The sequence below is a fragment of the Acomys minous genome (genome assembly GCF_964271855.1).
Source record: "Acomys minous genome assembly, chromosome: 9".
Lineage (NCBI taxonomy): Eukaryota > Metazoa > Chordata > Mammalia > Rodentia > Muridae > Acomys > Acomys minous.
In genome coordinates, this window is record NC_140490.1 from 19,496,509 (window position 1) to 19,515,026 (window position 18,518).

Genomic DNA, 18,518 nt, shown 5'->3' on the forward strand with positions numbered 1-18,518 from the left:
TTGTCACTTAAAGATGCTTCCGGGAAGGGGAAACTCATCTTTGTAGTCTCATAAGCAATTCCCCGCACTGAGTAGGGTGAAGAAGGGCTCAGGCCTCCACGGAGGTGAGAGAAGCAAATGAGCCCATTCCTGGACACACAGATCTAGGTGAGGCAGAGCTGCTGGGGCTCAGACAATCTGGGCCATGGCCCTTCCAGGGTCCTGAAGACTGCAGTGCTTGCTTGACTAGGGTCAGGTTTGAACTTCAAGCCAAGCAGTGCAGGCTGCTGGAGAGAAGCCTGCCTCTGTCCCTTGCACTGATGAGGCCTTCCAGCCCTTCAGCAGAGACACAGATCCTATGGAGCACGCATAACATTTAAGTATGGGACCCACAGGCAGAGCCACCGGTTGCCCTGTGGCTAGAGTCATTCCTATGTCCTGGACCAGGAGGCCTGCTGTAGGGGGTCAGCTCCTGTGACTGAGCCTGAGAAGCAGGTTTCTCGGAACCTGTGTCTTTAGAGACCACTAAGGTACGTCCCACAGTCTTTGATCAGACATCACTTCCCCACGAGGAAACTAGACTAGAATAGTATGTCTTCTCAGGCCGGGAGCAGCTGTGTTGACCTAAGGCATTAACTGCACACTGGTAAAAGGGGGGACTGTCTTCCTGAGCCACTGCTTCCTTCCCGCTTCATTAATACATGTCACTCTTTGATCTCTTAAAGCCAACTGAAAGTGAAAATGTCCCTCTCCCAACCGCCACACCTGGGGTAAGATCAGGGGCTGGTCCCAGGGGCTGGGCCTTCCCCTTGAGTTTATTTGACCATGTCGAGTCTTCCACTGGCGTTCTGTATTCTCATGACCGTCCTTCCAGAGCAGTGTCTGCAGTGGTTTGCATCCATCATCAGTGTCCAGTACTCTTGAGCAGCCCAGCGCTCTCCTCTCACACAGTAGAACACGTGGACATGCATGTGCTGTGTGGATGCAGTCTCCCCGCCCCCCCAACCCTCCCCCTGTGTTGTTAGCACGTGACTTCTCCTTTCATACCATGCTTTTTGAGGTGAAAGGCCCTAGAAACACATCTCCAGTTCTCACCTCTGTCACGTTTGCGTCTGTTGCTGTGTGTCTGAAAGTGTTGTGTGCACGTTCTGCTTCCTGCTGGGTTTGACCTCTCCATGATAATCCTTCAGAACTCTGAAGAGAGCAATAGAATCTCCATCACCTTTTTCCGTCTTTTCCGAGTGATGCGATTGGTGAAGCTTCTCAGCAGGGGGGAAGGCATCCGGACACTGCTGTGGACCTTCATCAAGTCCTTTCAGGTAAGAGCGACCCGGACTTCCCTCTCTCTCCCTGAGAGCACAAGTAAGGCAGGAATTGTCATCTGTCCCAGAAGACCCCAACGCATGTGCGCATGCATGTGCGTGCGCTCACGCTCTCTCACACACACACACACCCGTGAATACTATGTCAGTAGAGATTATGGGATGCTAAACAAAATGCAGACATTAGGCCCTGAAAGTCAGAGATCTGCACCATTTTCCAGATGGAAAGAAACGTAAGTCTCTGGGACTTTTGCTTGCCCAGAATGTCTAGTAAGAGTGGTGTTTGAGGCAGGGAGGTCACTACACATTCCCCGAAGCTCCGCAGCCTGTGGCCTAAGCAACAAAAGTAAAGCGTTTAGTTGGGGTTTGCTTACAGTTTCGCAGGGTGAGTCCACAGCCAGCATGGTGGGAAGCATGGCGGTGTTCAGGCAGGCATGGACACTGGAGCAGTAACTCAGAGCTCTCGTCTTATCTGCGAGTTATAGGCTGAGAGATAGACACCGAGACTGGGCCTGGCCTAGGCTTTTGGAAACCTTAAAGCCCAACCCCAGGGACACACCTTCCCCAGCAAGGCCACACCTCCTAATCCTTCCCAAACAGTTCCACTAACTGAAGAACCAAGCACTGAAACGTAAGCGTCTAGGTGGGCTATTCTCATCCAAACCACCACATAGCTCTCTTAAATGGCTTCTAATTATAATGGTAGAATTAGAGTTCAGTTTATCTAGGTATCTAGCTGGCCTTATCTGACACCTATGGCTCCTTAGATTGGTTCTGACCCATTCCTGGGCAGAGCCAGCTTCCCCTGCACCTTCTGGTGCCCTGCTGTAGGCATTACACTCATCTAGACTGAATTGGTTGAGGATAAGGAATAAATACAGATTTGTGGTAAAAAGGTGCAGCTATATAGGGAATTCATGAACATGTACAAACGTTGCAGAGTGAGCCATGCGCCTTCACTTCTTCGTCAGCCGAGTTTCATTGATTAGTCAAATGTTATAACATGTCAAGTTATATAAAGAGAAGCTCCAAGTTTGCCCTTCACCACCTCTGGGATAACCAGTGGAAAATCACAGTGATTCTCCCCCCCCCCCCCCCCCCAGTGAATGGGGGAAAGGAAAGAGATGGCATTTAGGGAAAGGATAAAACAGAAGCTCACAGAAAGGAAGTCACAGTCCTGTTGAAAAGGATGGAGACTGAGAAAGAGGGTATAGCTCAGAGAGAGACAGGACCATCCTGGGCAAGAGAAATGGGATGTGGCCAAGCCCTGCAGGACTCCATGGTCACTTATATCATGTTCCAGAGATGAGCTACTGGAATAATGGAGTGAAGCCATGCAAAACAATCTTTTTTTCTTGATGAAATTATTAAACTTAAAAAAAACTAGGTAAAGAAGCCATGTGACAAAATCGTGATTTGCCCTGCGACAGTCTGCCAGCATAGCCCTCAGACATTTGGATGTCTAGGAAGAAAGTACAAAGAGCCTTTGTGGAGAGAATAGCCTTTTGGGACTCTGGCAAGCACTGTATCTGCTGGCATAGCGCTGCAGCACTGGGCCAGGCTGCAAGTTACAGAGCCTCTAGCCTGTAAGCGGCCTATCAGCACTCTGAGGCACTTTCTTAGGCAGGCGAGAAAGGGCTATTCTTATCACCTGTGCTTGTATTTATCCCAATAGCCTAGGCAGCCCTGTGCTACAATGCACATAGATGTAGCTGCCATGTGTGGTGATGGAGAAAAGCTGTCAGGGGGTGTGCGGAGAAAGAACTCGGGTCTGGGGCCAGACACATCTACTTGTTTGAGTGCTCTTAAAAGGAACCTCTTTTCTTCCTGCGCCCAGCCCTTGACTTTGTAGCTGTTTTCAGATGGTCACCTGGCTAAGTTAAAAGCCTTAAAGATAGCCCCAGACACCGCACAGTACGCCCGAGTTGCATTAAGGAGAGAGAGCTCAGCAGTTCCCCTTGAGTTAATTTGACCAAGAGTAGCCCCAAGTTTGAAGACTCCTTGTTTCTCCCTGACTTCGGTCTGGCTGTTATTTTTACATGCTGGCTTGCCTGCAGTCTGTCGTTTGTATATGTCTGATCTGTCGCCATATCTTGCCATACCTCAGGCTGACCGATGTCTCACTGTCCCTAAGAAAGGGCTTTGCTCTGTATTTTCTATGCAGCATAGAAAGCATCACATGCTGAAGGAATAAGGGCCACTTGGCAGGGATCTTTAACAGGCTTTGCAAGGGATTGAGTGATTTATGCCAGACCCCAGAGCACTCAGTGCTGCAAGCACACCACACACGTTCTGTCTGGGTGCTGACTTGTGGAAAATATTTGTTTTATAAGATTGTTTTCAACCTATTTTATGTTTTCAGCACTTATTACTATAGCACACATGCACACATGTACACACACACACACACACACACACACATACATACAAACGCATGCATACATGAATTGCTTTTTGGGCCAAGGGCACAGAGGAGTACATAACTTATTATAGGCTTGCATTATCTTAGCTTGTAAAGTTGATTACATAGGAAATCCAAGGCAATTTAGGTTGGTTGCTATATTGCTATCTTAAAGACAAGTTAAAACAAACAGGCTGAGCTCGTGACAGGATAAAGCGCTGAGCGACCTCAAGGGGTATTAACTGTGAGGTCCAGCAAAACCTGCAGCCTCTTTGAGGATATTTTCATAAACTGTATTGCCCATGGTGCGTTTTAAAGTGGCTTGCGTTCTGAAATGGCTTTTGACCCTCTCTGGCTCAGTAATTCTACTCCTGAGGGCTCATCCGAAGGGAAGCCAGAATCAAGGTGCATCAAGGAGCTTCTTGGCTGTTCTACAAGCACTCCCTAGCCCCGACCCCAGATACAGAGGGAACCGAGGCAACTGGGGCATCTGGTATTTGGCAACACTTTTGGTCAATTGTGTTTTCATGAAGGTTGCAGAATACATTTAGAGCTCACCAGCATCCATGAGTCTATATGGGGAAACGTGTAGGGTTAGCACAGAGTAATAACAAGCTTGGGAAGCAAACCGTGCCTGCCTACGTTTCATAGCACTGGGTGTGCAGATGCTCGGATCCCCTGTGCTGGGCCAGGCCTCCTGAGGGCTGAGCAGGGCAAGGACCGGTGCCCAGCGCCCACCAAGCCCAGCGCCCGCCAACCCCAGCACTCTGTCTCTTGCAGGCGCTCCCGTACGTTGCCCTCCTCATTGCCATGCTGTTCTTCATCTACGCAGTCATCGGCATGCAGGTGAGCGGCGGCTGCTTTTCCTCACAGGGCCCTTTCCAAGGTGGCCCCGGTCCAAACCTAGGCCAGGTAAAGCCGAAAGACAAGGCCGTGATGTTTTCAGCCAGATGCCTTGGGTACTGAGGAGAGAAGGAGAGCCTTATAGCCCCTCAGGTGGGACTGAGCTCCCACGACAGGGCTGCTGCCAGGGGGAACCAGACCCAGAAGGATGCAGAGCTGAAGATGTAGCAGGAGTGTGTTGTGCTAGCAGCCCTCCGCCAACACAGGCACTCATGTCCTAGGAGAGTGACCTAGATGAGGGGACCTGTGGTGGGTCTGAGCAGCAGAATGCCGCAGGCGCCCCAGTGCAAGAGGATGCCCCAGTCATCAGTGCTGAAGACCACGTGCTCTGTCCTGATGACGGAAGACACTCAGCAGTCCACAGCCTGTTGATACTCGGCAGGACCATGCCTTGTCACATCTGTGGGCTACGCACGGATTTCCAGTTGCCTTGGTTAGGACTGAGTTGGGACAGCACACCTCTCCAGGGAGGCATGGACGCAGGCTCTTAGGCTCAGAGGCTGCAGCATGTGTTCCTGGGTTGGGAAAGGTCTGGGGCCCCATGTGCAGCTGGGTCCTAACACCCTGGGGCAGCTGGAGGGCGGTGAACAGCTCTGGGTCCAGATGACCAGAGGGTGGAATGCTGTTGCTCTGGCTAGAGCAGGTGGGTGATGAGGTAACTCCAGCACAGAGAGATGTTGTATTTATTTATTTTCTTGTCCCGAAGGCATAGAAGTACTTGTAGGAATTTTATTGGGAGTTTTAAGACGAGCTATATGCCTCATGAGAAAGAGGCAGCTCAGGGGACACGCTGTGCCCAGCGGATCTATGCCAACCGCAGAAAGTGCCAGGTGTCCTAAGGCAGCCCTAGTTGTTCATTAAACCTGAGTTAGTTCTAAAATCACATAAATCTTCCTATATGACTGTGTTAGCTGGCATTTCATTGCTATACTGAAATATTGGAGATAATTAACTCAAGGAGAAAACGTTTCCTATGGCCCACAGTTGAGGAGATCTAGGCCACAATTGACAGCCCACTGTTTTGCCCTATGACAAGGCAGGATACCATCGTAGAAATGCATCATGGGACAGAACCGCTTAGAGAGGCTGGGTGTCAGCTTCCTACATTCCCCTGTGAAGACACAACCCCAGGGGCCAATGACCTCAGGGCCTGTCATACTGCTACCTCTCAACAGTGCCACCTGCAGAGAACAATCTTCTCACCACGTGAACTTGGGGAGGCCCGTTAAATTCCAAACTGTAACAATGACAAAAACCTGACTTTTCTCTTTTAATAACTTCCTTGTCTAGATGTTTGGCAAAGTGGCCATGAGAGATAACAACCAGATCAATAGGAACAACAACTTCCAGACGTTTCCCCAGGCGGTGCTGCTGCTCTTCAGGTGACCAGGTCCTGGGGGGAGGGTGCCCTAGAGTTCTGGAAGGGGTGGGGTCATGTGTGCTCTTCCTGGTTATGTCTGCACAGACTTGCTCTGTCATTGTTGTTCTGTATTTGTTAGTTAGTTATTTTGTTTTGAAACAGGATCTCAGTGTGTAGCACAGGCTGGCCTGGAACTTACCCTGTAGTGTGGGCTAGCCTCAGACTCATGACCATCCTCTTGCTTCAGCCTCTCAAAATGTTCTACTATGCTCAGCTGTTTTATACCTTTAGAAGACATTATTATTATTTCATATGTATGTATGTGTGTATATATGCATGTATGTGTATATGTTTGTATGTGTGCATATAATATATGTTCGGGATGGATATGCCACTGTGTGCATGTGAAGTTCAGAAGACAAATTTGTGGGATTAGTCTTCTTTCATTTTACACAGGTTCTGGGAACTGAACTCACCTTTACCGGCTGGCCCATCTCACTGGGCCCAATTTTGTATTCGTAAACCAAACCAGCATTTCAGCTAGAGAGGGACTACCTGCCTTGTTAAAACTGCTGGGGCCATTCAGATTGTAGCTGACACTACAGAAACACACAAATGTGCACAAATACACACACACACACACAGTAGATAGATACTCATGCATGAAGAATGTGCCAGAACACAGCCAGGGAAACAGACACAGAGGGGGTGTTTATAATTTCCAAAATTAACCTGTACACCTGACATGCCCAGGAACCAGATAGCACCCTGGAATGCTAGAAATTATAGTTCTTGGGCAAGAACAAAGCCTCATGGGAAAGTATGGTGGCCTAAAATTTTGTCATTATAAGCCCCCTGCAACATGTGGCTCAAGGCCATTCCAGATAGGAAATTAAGGCTACTGGTCCTGGCCAAAATCTATCTCTTGGTCATTATTTAATATTTAATAATTTCTTGCTTTAAATTTGGCCCCAAAGGGTGGAGTTGGTTTTTCTGGCAAAGCTCACGACTAACATATTCTGCAAAGCTAATACAGAGCATTATAGCCTCATATTTTATGGGATCATTTTTAATCCCAGCTAATTAACTTTACAAACAATCTTCCTTACACTGAGAGAGCTTTCTAGAAACAAAGAAGCACTATCTAATGACTCCAGTAACTGTAACAACTTGCTTATAATTTAGGTGGTTTCCAACTCTTTCAACAAACTCAATCAGGACTAATCATTAAATAATTGCAATAGGAATGTTTGAAGAAGAGACAGAGAAAAGGGAATATCCATTTATATAAAGAATTGCCTTAGACACTTTTATAAATCATATTATACCTGGGCCTCTAGTTACTAAATTGTATCTGACAATCCAAATGGCATTGCTACAGTTGCATACATTTTACACAAGTTAAGAATTTTCTTCCCAAATGTCTGCTCCACCATTTCCTTGCCCCTTCCCCAATTAACGCCCTTTCTCTTAATATAAACAGGTGTGCGACGGGGGAAGCCTGGCAGGAGATCATGCTTGCCTGCCTCCCGGGGAAGCTGTGTGACCCAGACTCAGATTACAGCCCGGGAGAGGAGTACACCTGCGGCAGCAACTTCGCCATTGTCTACTTCATCAGCTTTTACATGCTCTGCGCATTCCTGGTAAGTGGTCTCAACAGCCCCCACTTTCCGTTTCCACAACTGCCTTACCATCTGGGGTTCAGACCAGTAACGCTGCCCTGTCATAATGCTTTGAGGCAGGTTGACCTATTCTGGGACCTACCAGACAGGTGGCAGTTGTGCTTGATCCAGCACGTGTCACTGCCATCTGGGTTGGGCTGGGTGCTCGCTGATAAACTACTGTTTCCTTTCTGAAAATTTCAAAGCCACTGCACATGGCTTTAAGAGCTTTTAAAGTGTGAGCTGTCTCTAGCTGCAATTCAATTATAAGATTACAGTGTGCTTCGGGGAGCCAGCTAATGAGCCCCCCCCCCCCCCCGCCTCCTCCTGAGTGTGTGCCGAGTCATCTGGTCGGACTCCTGCCCTTCTCCTAACCGTTCTCCAGTGAGAGAGTATTATGGCCTGCCTCTGCAATCTGGATACGTGGGTTCCAATATTCCATGCCCCTGTAGTTAGGAGGACGATAGCAGTATAAGGGGTCCCTCCCACTACCGCTGAAACACCCTCCTGGTTGACTTTTCCAGATCATCAACCTCTTTGTGGCTGTTATCATGGACAATTTTGACTATCTGACTCGGGACTGGTCTATTCTGGGGCCTCACCACTTGGACGAATTCAAAAGAATATGGTCAGAGTATGACCCCGAAGCAAAGTAGGTTGACAAGCAGCCATCTGGCTTGTGGGCGTTCTTATGTCAGTGTCAGTGGTGATCCTGCAGGGTGGAGGTGGGGGACTGACAGCTCGTGCCGGGGAGTGCTGCCTAGGACCTCAGGCTGTGCTTCGCTTCCAGGGGAAGGATAAAACACCTTGACGTGGTCACTCTGCTCCGACGAATCCAGCCTCCCCTGGGGTTTGGGAAGTTATGTCCACACCGAGTGGCGTGTAAGGTGAGTGTCCTGCCTCCGAGTCAGACAACCTCTTCACTGCTGTGTTCCTCACACATATACACTAATTGACATTCGGCCAAGCCTTCCTTACGGTCTTGGATGTGTGGAGATAATAATGTTTTCTGCCTTGGAGGTACCGTCAAATTTGTAATACTTAGACTCCTGTCAGGAATAATTAGAAGGTGAAGGGAGTGCTGCAATTTGGCACTGGGGTAGATGTCAAAGGAAGTGATATTTAGGTCAGGGCCAGGTGGCTGCGGATGTAGCTGAGTACGTGCCAGGTCCTGGGTTTGATGCCCAGCACCAGCAAACCAGCGTAAAAAAACAGATGCTACACAGGAGCCAGTCAGAGGCAGGCGGGGCTCCTCGGAAGGGAGTACAGAGCAGACAGAAGAAAGAGAAGGGGACCCTCAGCCCAGCCAACAGCAAGCCATTGGGCCACCCTGTGACCAGAGGAAGTGGCGGAGAGCTCCGTGCCTAAGCTGGGCCTGATCTGATAGTCCATGCTACCCCGAACCCAGTGGAGAACATGAGTCTGGGGAAGAGGCAGGAATTTCGAGCCACCACCTCAGAGTTGATTGTGTTGGTATGACGAAGCCGACTGAAGGAAAGAAGTGAACAGGGCAGCCAGGATGCAGGCAGTGGGTGTGGGGGAAGGGGCACGGGCACCATGGAGGCTGCTGGCTGAGGAAGCACAATGGGGGATACCTTGCAGCCAGGTGAGGAGAGGGTAATGAGGAAAGAACCAATTTAGCCCTTGGCTTGGCAGCGGTAGACATTAGACCGACCCTAGATTGGCAGTGCGGACATGGTGGCATGTTGCATGTGGCCTTGCTGCTGTACAATTCTGTAGAGCCCTCCCTGGGGCATGAAGCTCAAGTGTCCCTGGGATGAGCTCGGATCTCCTACCCTGTCTCTGTCACCCCCACACTGGTCATGTGGAGCCTCAGTTCTCCTTGGTCTTTTTCCCATAGATCCCACAGAAACAGTCTCATGTCACTGTAGCAGCAGGGGTACAAGGTTTGCCTGCCGAGCTCCTTGAAGAAGTCCATGCAGTCCAAAGAGCGACGCGGAGCCCAGCGGATTGAGTCCATCTCTGTCTGCATTCCAGCTTCCTTTAACTAAGGGCTCAAGTGTCCTTAAGGCACAAAGCCATTCATTTGGCTGACGTAGGCCTTGGTCAGGAAAAGTGAGTGCGTGCCACAGTCCTCTTGGCCACACTGACTTGGAGACAGCAAAGGTTGACAGTAGGAGCTGAAATTTAGGGAGGTTGCCTAGGCAACCACATTCTAGTCCTTCAGTAGGGCGGGAAAAACATTTAGATCTTTCTTTTGCTATAAAATTTTAGCCAAAAAAAATTTTTTTTAAATCATTTAAGTTTGGGTTTAGCTTTGTTTTGTTTTTCAGATGGGGATCATACTATGTAGCATTGGCTCACCTGGAAGTGCCTGTAGAGACCAGGCTGGCCTCCTACTCAGAGATCTGCCTGCCTCTGCCTCCCAAGTGCTAGGATTAAAGGTATATGCCACCATGCCTAGCGAGAAATTTAAAAAATATATAAACATTATTTATTTAACCCTTACCACATGGAAGACATAAAACCTTTGTGTCTGTGATCTACTTCAATCCTCGCAAGGCCTGTCAGCCTGGCTTGCTGTCTGAGTTTACAATGAGGTGACTGGAGCCCAAAGAGGGTGTCTCTTACCCCCAAGTTCTCCTGTGACTCTCCTTGACAGTGGTATTCGAGGTACCTGGGGAGGAGTGAGAAGTGGGTAGTAGGAGTCTATTCTGAAACGCCAAGCCTTGGGAGGAGCCATGGAGAGCTCCGGAGATGGCACGTGGCATTCTGCTTCTGGAGACTTGCGGACAGCACTCTCTCTGGGTCGTGGTCAGGAGTGGGTTCTACTGGGTGACAGGCTCAGTCCCTGAGCCTGGCCTTCATATTTGCTGTATCGTTAAAGTATTATAAAATTCTGAAGGAGGTGCCTAGAGGGGGGATCTGGCCCCAAGACACAGAGAGCTGACTAATGACAACAAGCTGAGTACATGGACAATGCCATTTAGTTAATAATGTAATTATTTTTATATCATTTTCTCTTTTATTTTATTTTAAACTATTTTTTATTAATTCATTCATTTTACATCTCAATAGTCATCCCATCCCTTGTATCCTCCCATTCCCCCCTCCCTCCTGCTTTCCCCCTATTCCCCTCCCCTATGACTGTGACTGAGGGGGGGCCTCCTCCCCCTGTATATGCTCATAGGGTATCAAGTCTCTTCTTGGTAGCCTGATATCCTTCCTCTGAGTGCCACCAGGCCTCCCTATCCAGGGGACGTGGTCAAGTATGAGGCACCAGAGTTCATGTGAAAGTCAGACCCCACTCTCCGCTCAACTGTGGGGAATGTCCTGACCATTGACTAGATCTGGGTCGGGGTTTGATGTTTACTGCACATATATTCCTTGGCTGGTGCCATAGTTTGAGCAGGACCCCTGGGCACAAATCCACCTGTCATAATGTTCTTCTTGCAGGTTTCTAGGGCCCTCTGAAACCATCTGTTTCCCCATTCTCCCATACTTCTCTCATCTAAAGTCCCAACAGGATGTCCTCCCCTCTGTCCCACTTTCCTGATAAGACTTTCATGGGACATGCCCCTTGGGCTAGTGTCCAGATATAAGTGAGTATAAACCATTTGACTCTTTCTGCTTCTGGCTTAACTCACTCATTATTATCATTTCTAGTTCAATCCATTTGTCCACAAATTTCAGAAATTCCTTGTTTTTAATAGCTGAGTAGTATTCCATTACCCCAACCAAGCAAGTGAAGGACTTGTTTGAAAAAAAAAAACTTTAAGTCCCTGAAGAAAGAGATTGAAGACGACATGAGAAGATGGGATGATCTCCCTTGTTCATGGATTGGGAAAATTAACATAGTAAAAATGGCCATCTTACCAAAAGCAATTTACAGATTCAATGCAACCCCTATCAAAATACCTACATAATTTTTAAAAGACATTGAAAGGTCAAATCTCAACTTCATATGGAAAGACAAAAAACCCAGAATAGCTAAAACAATATTATACAATAAAAGATCCTCAGGAGGAATCTCTATACCTGATCTCAAGCTGTAGTATAGAGGAACAGTAATTAAAACAGCATGGTACTGGCACAGCAATAGGCTGGTTGATCAATGGAATTGAATTGAAGACCCAGATATGAATCCACATGCATATAATCACCTGATTTTTGACAAAGAAGCCAAATCTATTCAATGGAAAAAGGATAGCATCTTCAACAAATGGTGCTGGTCTAACTGGATTTCTACATGTAGAAAAGTGCAATTAGACCCATATTTGTCACCATGCACAAAACTCAAGTCCAAGTGGATTAAATACCTCAACATAAAACCAGAGACACTAAATCGGTTAGAAGAAAAAGTGGGGAAGAGCCTGGAACACATTGGCATGGGTGACAACTTCCTGAACAGAACACCAACAGCCCATGCCTTAAGGTCAACAATTAATAAATGGAACCTCATGAGACTGCGAAGCTTCTGTAAGACAGGAGACACTGTCAACAGAACAAAGCGACAGCCTACAGACTGGGAAAAGATCTTCACCAACCCTGCATCTGACAAAGGTCTAATATCCAAACTATATAAAGAACTCAAGAAATTAAACACCACCAAACTAAATAACCCAATTGAGAAATGGGGCTCAGAACTAAACAGAGACTTCGCAACAGAGGAATATCAAATGGCTGAGAAACACTTAAAGAAATGTTCAACATCATTAGTCATCAGAGAAATGCAAATCAAAACGACTCTGAGATTCCATCTTACACCCATCAGAATGGCTAAGATAAAAAACTCAAGTGACACCACATGCTGGCAAGGATGTGTAAAAAGAGGAACACTCCTTCGTTGCTGGTGGGAATGCAAACTAGTACTACCACTTTGGAAATCTATCTGGTGCTATCTCAGAAAACTGGGAATAGGGCTACCTCAAGACCCAGCTATTCCACTCCTTGGAATATACCCAGAAGAAGCTCCAGCACACAACAGGGACATATGCTCTACCATGTTCATAGTAGCCTTATTCATAATAGCCAGAACATGGAAACAGCCTATTTCTGTGTGTCCCTCCGTAGAAGAATAGATAAAGAAATTGTGGTACATTAATGTAGTTATTAATTGTTAAACACCAAATAGCATTCAGTTGTCAGCACTTAGATTTCATGACTGAAGCTTGACCTTTGTTATCCCAGGATCCTCGCAGATGTTGGGTTGTATTTGTCAGTATTCTCTTGTGAAATAGGACTGATAGGGTCTCCGTGGGCATCTATATGTGTATGTCTGTATATGTGACCAATGTATAGATGTATACACACATACATGCATGCACAAGAAGAGGTTTATTATGTGATATGTGATTTTGAAGTTCCACAGTCTGTCATCTTCTAGTGGGAGACTCAGATCTGTGGCACAGTTCAGTCTGAGGACTGAGGCTCGAGAACCAGGGGACCAATGCAATGCTTGTCAGTCAGAAGTAGACTGGTGTCCCACCTCAAGCAGGCAGGCAAAGAGGGAAATTTCGGCTCTGTTGTGCTGTGGTTGAATGACAAGTGTCCACTTTCACAGGCATCTGCTCTGCTTAGTTTATCAGTTCAAATGCTAGTCTCTTCAGAACACTGTCACGGCCATACCTAGAGATGTTATTTAACCCAGTGTCTGGGCAGCCAGAGACTAGTTATGTTGATACCTATAATTAACTATATTAGAGATGCTGCCAAACAGCTGTTGAGTTGAAGTGAGGGTTGCCCAGAACATGAATGAGGGATGAACAAAGTATGAATATCAAAAAGGGACGTGCTACCATAGGGTATTTGCATTCTCCTGAGGAGCTCTTTCTTCTTCTACAGAGATTAGTTGCCATGAACATGCCTCTCAACAGCGATGGGACGGTCATGTTCAATGCAACCCTGTTTGCTTTGGTCCGGACAGCTCTCAAGATCAAGACTGAAGGTGAGCATTCCCTGGAAAGAGTGGGAGCCGTCACCCCACACACACCCACTTTGGGTCTCCCTTCCGGACCTTCTCTTAATTACTGGGGTGCCTTGGGAAACGGTGTGGCTACAGGGAGAATATGTGTGTCTGGCCAACTGACCACCACATCCCTTCTGGTTTTCCGTTATACTTTGCTCCATCCCATAATGTCTGCAGGTGGCTCACCACACTGCTTACTACACTGCAGGACATGTGGGGACATAGACAAAAGCCACAGGTGACCCACTCCCACTGTTCTTCACCAGCACCATCAGTGAGGCAACTCACACTTGCAGGCAGTAACTTCTCTGTCCCTAAAAAGGAACTGCATGGAAAAGATGCCAGGGACGGTTCTCAGCAGGCTGGGTGGACGGCGCACACACCGTGGTCAGCATGTGGGGTGTGCTAGCCGCTCCACATCTCAGCTCTGCTCTTTATCGTGCCACACTCAGCCCTACTCAAACCTGCCTGAGCTGGCAGTGGAATGTGCCTCTGGGGTTGGCTCAGAGACTGCGCTATAGGGGCATGGCAAGCAGATTGCTGCAGGGTCTCAGGGAGTGAGCCTGAGGTGAGGAGATAGAAGCCTTTATGAGAGACAAGAAGGGGGTGAGAGAGGACAGTAGAGTCATGCATCCAGTCAGAGGGCAGCTGTTCTTCACAACCTGGAGCTCTGCCCAACAGAACTAGCCTCTTCCAGTCCAACATGTGCCTCTTATGCCACAAATAGCATTAAAGGGTCTCAGAAGGGAGGATGGCCGTGTGTGTTGATGTAGCAGTAGGAAAGACAAGCATCTTCTAGGAAGGAGTCAAGGCTGTGAGGTGGGGATGAGTGCCCACAGTAGGGCCTGAGTCTTATTTGGGTGATGTTTAGTCTGAAGGAACAAAGGCAGGATTGGGGTGCAGTGGAGGAGGAGGAGGAGAAGGAGGAAGAGGAGAAGGAGGAGGAGGAGGAAAAGAAGGAGGAGAAAAAGGAGAAGAGAAGGAAGAGGAAGGGGAGGAGGAGAAAAAGCAAGAGGAAGGAAGGGGATTGAGAGGAGCAGGGAGAGGAGATGCAAGAGGAAAAAGAAGAAGAGGGGAAGACGGAAAGAGGAGTGGGGATGAAGGAAAGAAGGGAACAAAGAAAGAAAAAGGAAGAGGAGGGCTGGGGCTAGAGAGATGGCTCAAAGGCTAAGAGCACTGACTGTTCTTCCAAAGGTCCTAAGTTCAATTCCCAGCAACCACATGGTGGCTCAAAACCATCTTTAGTGTGATCTGGTGCCCTCTTCTGGCCTGTGTGTGTACATGCAGGCAGAACACATTGTACATGATAAATAAATCTTAAAAAAAAAAAAAAAGGAAGAGGAGCAGGGAAAGGAAATGGAGGGGCAATGAAGGGAGGAAAAGAAGAAGAGGAAGGGGAGGAAGAGGAAGGGGAGGAGGAATAGGCAGTTGCCTTCTGGTCTAGGAGCTAAAGGAGGAACATAGGTTCTCTCTGAGGGAGGTTGCCATGGCAACAGAGAGTACCTCTTGAATTCCCAGGTGGAAATCATCTTTCCCCAGTGGTGGGCCTCCAAATTGTGTAGGCTTCATAAACTTTTCTAAATAAAGGAAGAGTATTTGGCACTCACTGTGGAGAGCCCAAGGGGAGGGTTCTATCAGAAGGCAATACAAGAAGCCAGCAACACAGTGCCAGGCAGGAGAGAGCTCTGGCCGCAGATGAAAGGCTCGTCTGTGCAGTGTCCGCATAGCCCTCTTCTTGCCTTTTGGATTCAGGGAACCTGGAGCAAGCTAATGAGGAACTCCGAGCCGTGATAAAGAAAATCTGGAAGAAGACGAGCATGAAGCTGCTGGACCAAGTTGTCCCTCCAGCCGGTGGTCAGTGTAACCTAGTTCCCACGTAGCTCTTGATGGAGGACTTAGTGGCAGTGGCAGCGCCTCCAGACAGCCCAGAGGGGACATGCAGGGTGCTTTCCTAGCCCGGTAGAGTGTGAGACCCACAGGTAAAGGAGCCCTTTGGCTTCACATGACAGTGTTTGGGGTGACAGGAGGCCAGAGAGGCTTCAGTGGGGGAGGAGTCCAGACCCCTGTGCCTGGAGCAGGGGCTTTGCTGTCAGTAGAAAAAGCAATGGAAAAGAACATGACAGCTCTCACACAAGGAAACATCTTGTACTTTTGACCCAAAAGAAATATTTAAAACTAGCTTCCAGCTTTAAATGTCTTGAGAAAAAATGGGTAGTTTTTAGAAAATACTTCTAAAGTAACTTTAAGAAGACAATTTCCTACTGTAGTTACCAAGAATGCCCTTTAATGAGATTTATAAGTAGAGCTAACAAGCATGCTTGTTTATTTCCTTTTGTTATTTATCACAAATTAACTGACTAAACATTTAGATTTTACATATATATAATATCCATATATTATATATATATATATATACACACTGTTTCTCTATTTTTGTTTAAATACATGTGAACATAGAAGTGAGATGGTTATTTTCCAACTGTTTTGTTTCAAGTTTTAAAAGTGCAGAATCTGCTTACCCGGTGTCCCCGCCTCCTAGCAGTCTAGCTAACCCTTGCCTAGACACATGTCACACATCTGGTATGTTTTATAGCCAATAGCACTTTAATAGGGTGGCATGATTAAGATTCGGAAGCTGAGTCTAGCACCCACAAAGTGAGAGCTGGTGGCTCTGAGGGAGTTCTGCTCCTTAGTAGGACTGTCTGTCCCTAGGGGTTCAAGGCCACCCAGAGCTAGCCTAGCCACTGGCTCAACTCTGGGAAAATGGCTCAGAAAGAAATGATCAAAATGGGGGAAATTTCTACCTCAAGGCACAGACGCCCCCCCCCCCCCCCGCCCAGACCTGATTCTGCACTTCTAAAACTCCTCTTGGTTTCCGCTTTTTTCCTTTCAGCTGCACATCCAAGTGGTCGCATGGCTTAGATGAGCCGCTTTTTAAAATGTTGTAACACTCTGCTTGAGCTTCCTCTGCAGCCTCCATTCCTTTCAACTCCCAGAATATTCTGAAGCAATTCTGTTTTAGGGTGGTGGCATGGAATCAGAGTTATCTCTTGCCAACTGGATTCCCCTACATTGTTTGCCAAAATACAGATGCATGCTTCAGAATAGCAGGCTGTGCCTGTCTGTGTAAACCTTCCACACACTAGCCCGAGACACTCACCTCTCTCTTTGGAAACACCACCTCCATAGTGGCCCGTCTAATGCCCCCAGGAATAGCTCTCCTCACACAAGGTGTGATCGAAGAGTGTCACCTGCATCTCTACGACACTCCTGTTTCTTTCCCTCTTAGTAGGGGAAAAAAAGCTCAGAATTTAGCTTGTGACCTAAGTGCTCTTCCTTTGAAAAACTGATCAACATTTGTCTCCACTAAAACTTCTCATGAAGTGTGAATGCATCCCCCCAGTTCTGGGGCCTGGTGGTTCTCTGTTTCTTTACAGGGTTTGGGGTTTAAGGTGATAGGCATCCATCTGTTCCCTGATATGATACCTGGGAAGAACTAGAGTCTTAGGAGGAAATAAAATGCTCTAGAAGTTTGTGCAGTGTTTGTTCCTGTGCCCAGTTTAGCACCGGCTTATCTAGTTTGCATCTCACATGAGCACATTTGCCACCAAGGAGACCAAACAGCAGAGACCTTCAGGCCTTGGTGGATAGCTCCAGGTCAGATTTTAGTGTAAATCATTTGTCTCTCTGGTTTCTTCTTCCTCTTCCTCTTCCTCTTCCTCTTCTCTCCCAGCAGACCAATGGTTTCCAACTTTTTCCTCAACATGGCACACTTCAGAAAGGACACGATGATACAAGCCTTGTGACAAATAGATGGGCAATTCCAGGTGTCAGTGCCTCCCACAGGACCCTGTGGTTAGAGAGCAGCAGAGTGGGCAGTCAGCCTGTGCCCTTGGGCTGCTGAAGAGACCTCAGAGCTGGTGAAGGGAGCAGAGCAGGACGCTTGTCTAGGCAGTTTTGCTACTGGGATCTGATGGAAGCTGTCACTGCTCATCATGAGCTTGATGGAAAGGTGACGTCAGGAACCAGCTATGGAGGACGTGCTGGGAGCATCTTTTTCTCTACTCTCTGCCTGCAGTCTGTCCACTCCCAGTGGCCATGGGGCTGCGAGGCCTCAGTCTGGAATCTGGCCTGAGTTCTCAGTGCTCTCTTGTCATCTCTGCCAGTTCCTGGGCTTCCCGTTTCTCTTCAGAAGCCCCTTGCCCCCAGAAATCCTCCCACCTGTGAGTCTTCATCCTTGAGCCGTCTCTCTGCTTCCTTGGTCCTCTCTGTGCTCAACTGTTCTGTTGATCCCAGCTGGCATCACCACTTTCATTGCTTCTCTCTAATGCTCTCCTGTCCTGATCAAGATTTAGATTTTCTTGTTCTTTAGAGCTGTTGTTTGGGCCGGGTCTCTCGGTACTGCTGCTTTATCTCAGTGGGCATAACCAGATCGCCCTTGAGTCCTGCCAGCATATCTTTTACTAGAAAGTGAGACGAGCCTCGGTGTTGAGTCAAGGAGCTTCCCGGGGCTCATGGGCCCTGATGTACAAAAGTGTTGTTGAATGTGGCATAGATTCTGGGCTCCTTGGAGACGCTGTCCCAGCAGCCACTGGTCTACTAGGAAAGAGCCAGGAAAAGACAGGGCTAGGCTAACACCACTGAAAAGGTGGCTCCAAGGAAAGCCAGTGCTGGGTATGGCCAGAGCCAGGCTCTCTGTAGAGACGTAGGATTGGAGCAGGAGAAGGCCCTGGGCTGAAGTCTTGGCCAATTGACCTGGGCCAGTCATGCAATCTCTCTCTCTCTCTCTCTCTCTCTCTCTCTCTCTCTCTCTCTCTCTCTCTCTCTCTCTCTCTCTCTTAGAAGGCTGTTACGTAGAGGTTATGAGACCCACAAGGAGCTTGGACTGGCCTTGCACATCCCTAGATATCTAGTCATGGTGCCCAGCTATGGCTGATGGGCAGAGTTGGCAGAAGCTAGAGAT

At 47.9% G+C, this 18,518-nt stretch overlaps 1 protein-coding gene across 15 annotated transcripts in view; it reads left to right on the top strand.

Annotated features, from left to right (window-relative positions):
• CACNA1D (calcium voltage-gated channel subunit alpha1 D) overlaps positions 1-18,518 on the top strand; it is a 305,943-nt gene that overhangs the window by 261,067 nt on the left and 26,358 nt on the right. For 9 of the 15 annotated variants that reach the window (XM_084797091.1, XM_084797101.1, XM_084797105.1 and 6 more), the window contains 9 exons: positions 705-749; positions 1,170-1,298; positions 4,483-4,548; positions 5,896-5,987; positions 7,449-7,608; positions 8,151-8,278; positions 8,417-8,513; positions 13,432-13,534; positions 15,308-15,409. In XM_084797091.1, the coding sequence (XP_084653217.1) occupies positions 705-749; positions 1,170-1,298; positions 4,483-4,548; positions 5,896-5,987; positions 7,449-7,608; positions 8,151-8,278; positions 8,417-8,513; positions 13,432-13,534; positions 15,308-15,409 (922 nt within the window). The remainder of the gene's footprint in view (positions 1-704; positions 750-1,169; positions 1,299-4,482; positions 4,549-5,895; positions 5,988-7,448; positions 7,609-8,150; positions 8,279-8,416; positions 8,514-13,431; positions 13,535-15,307; positions 15,410-18,518) is intronic. The other 6 variants (XM_084797097.1, XM_084797096.1, XM_084797103.1 and 3 more) reach the window with 1 other exon arrangement.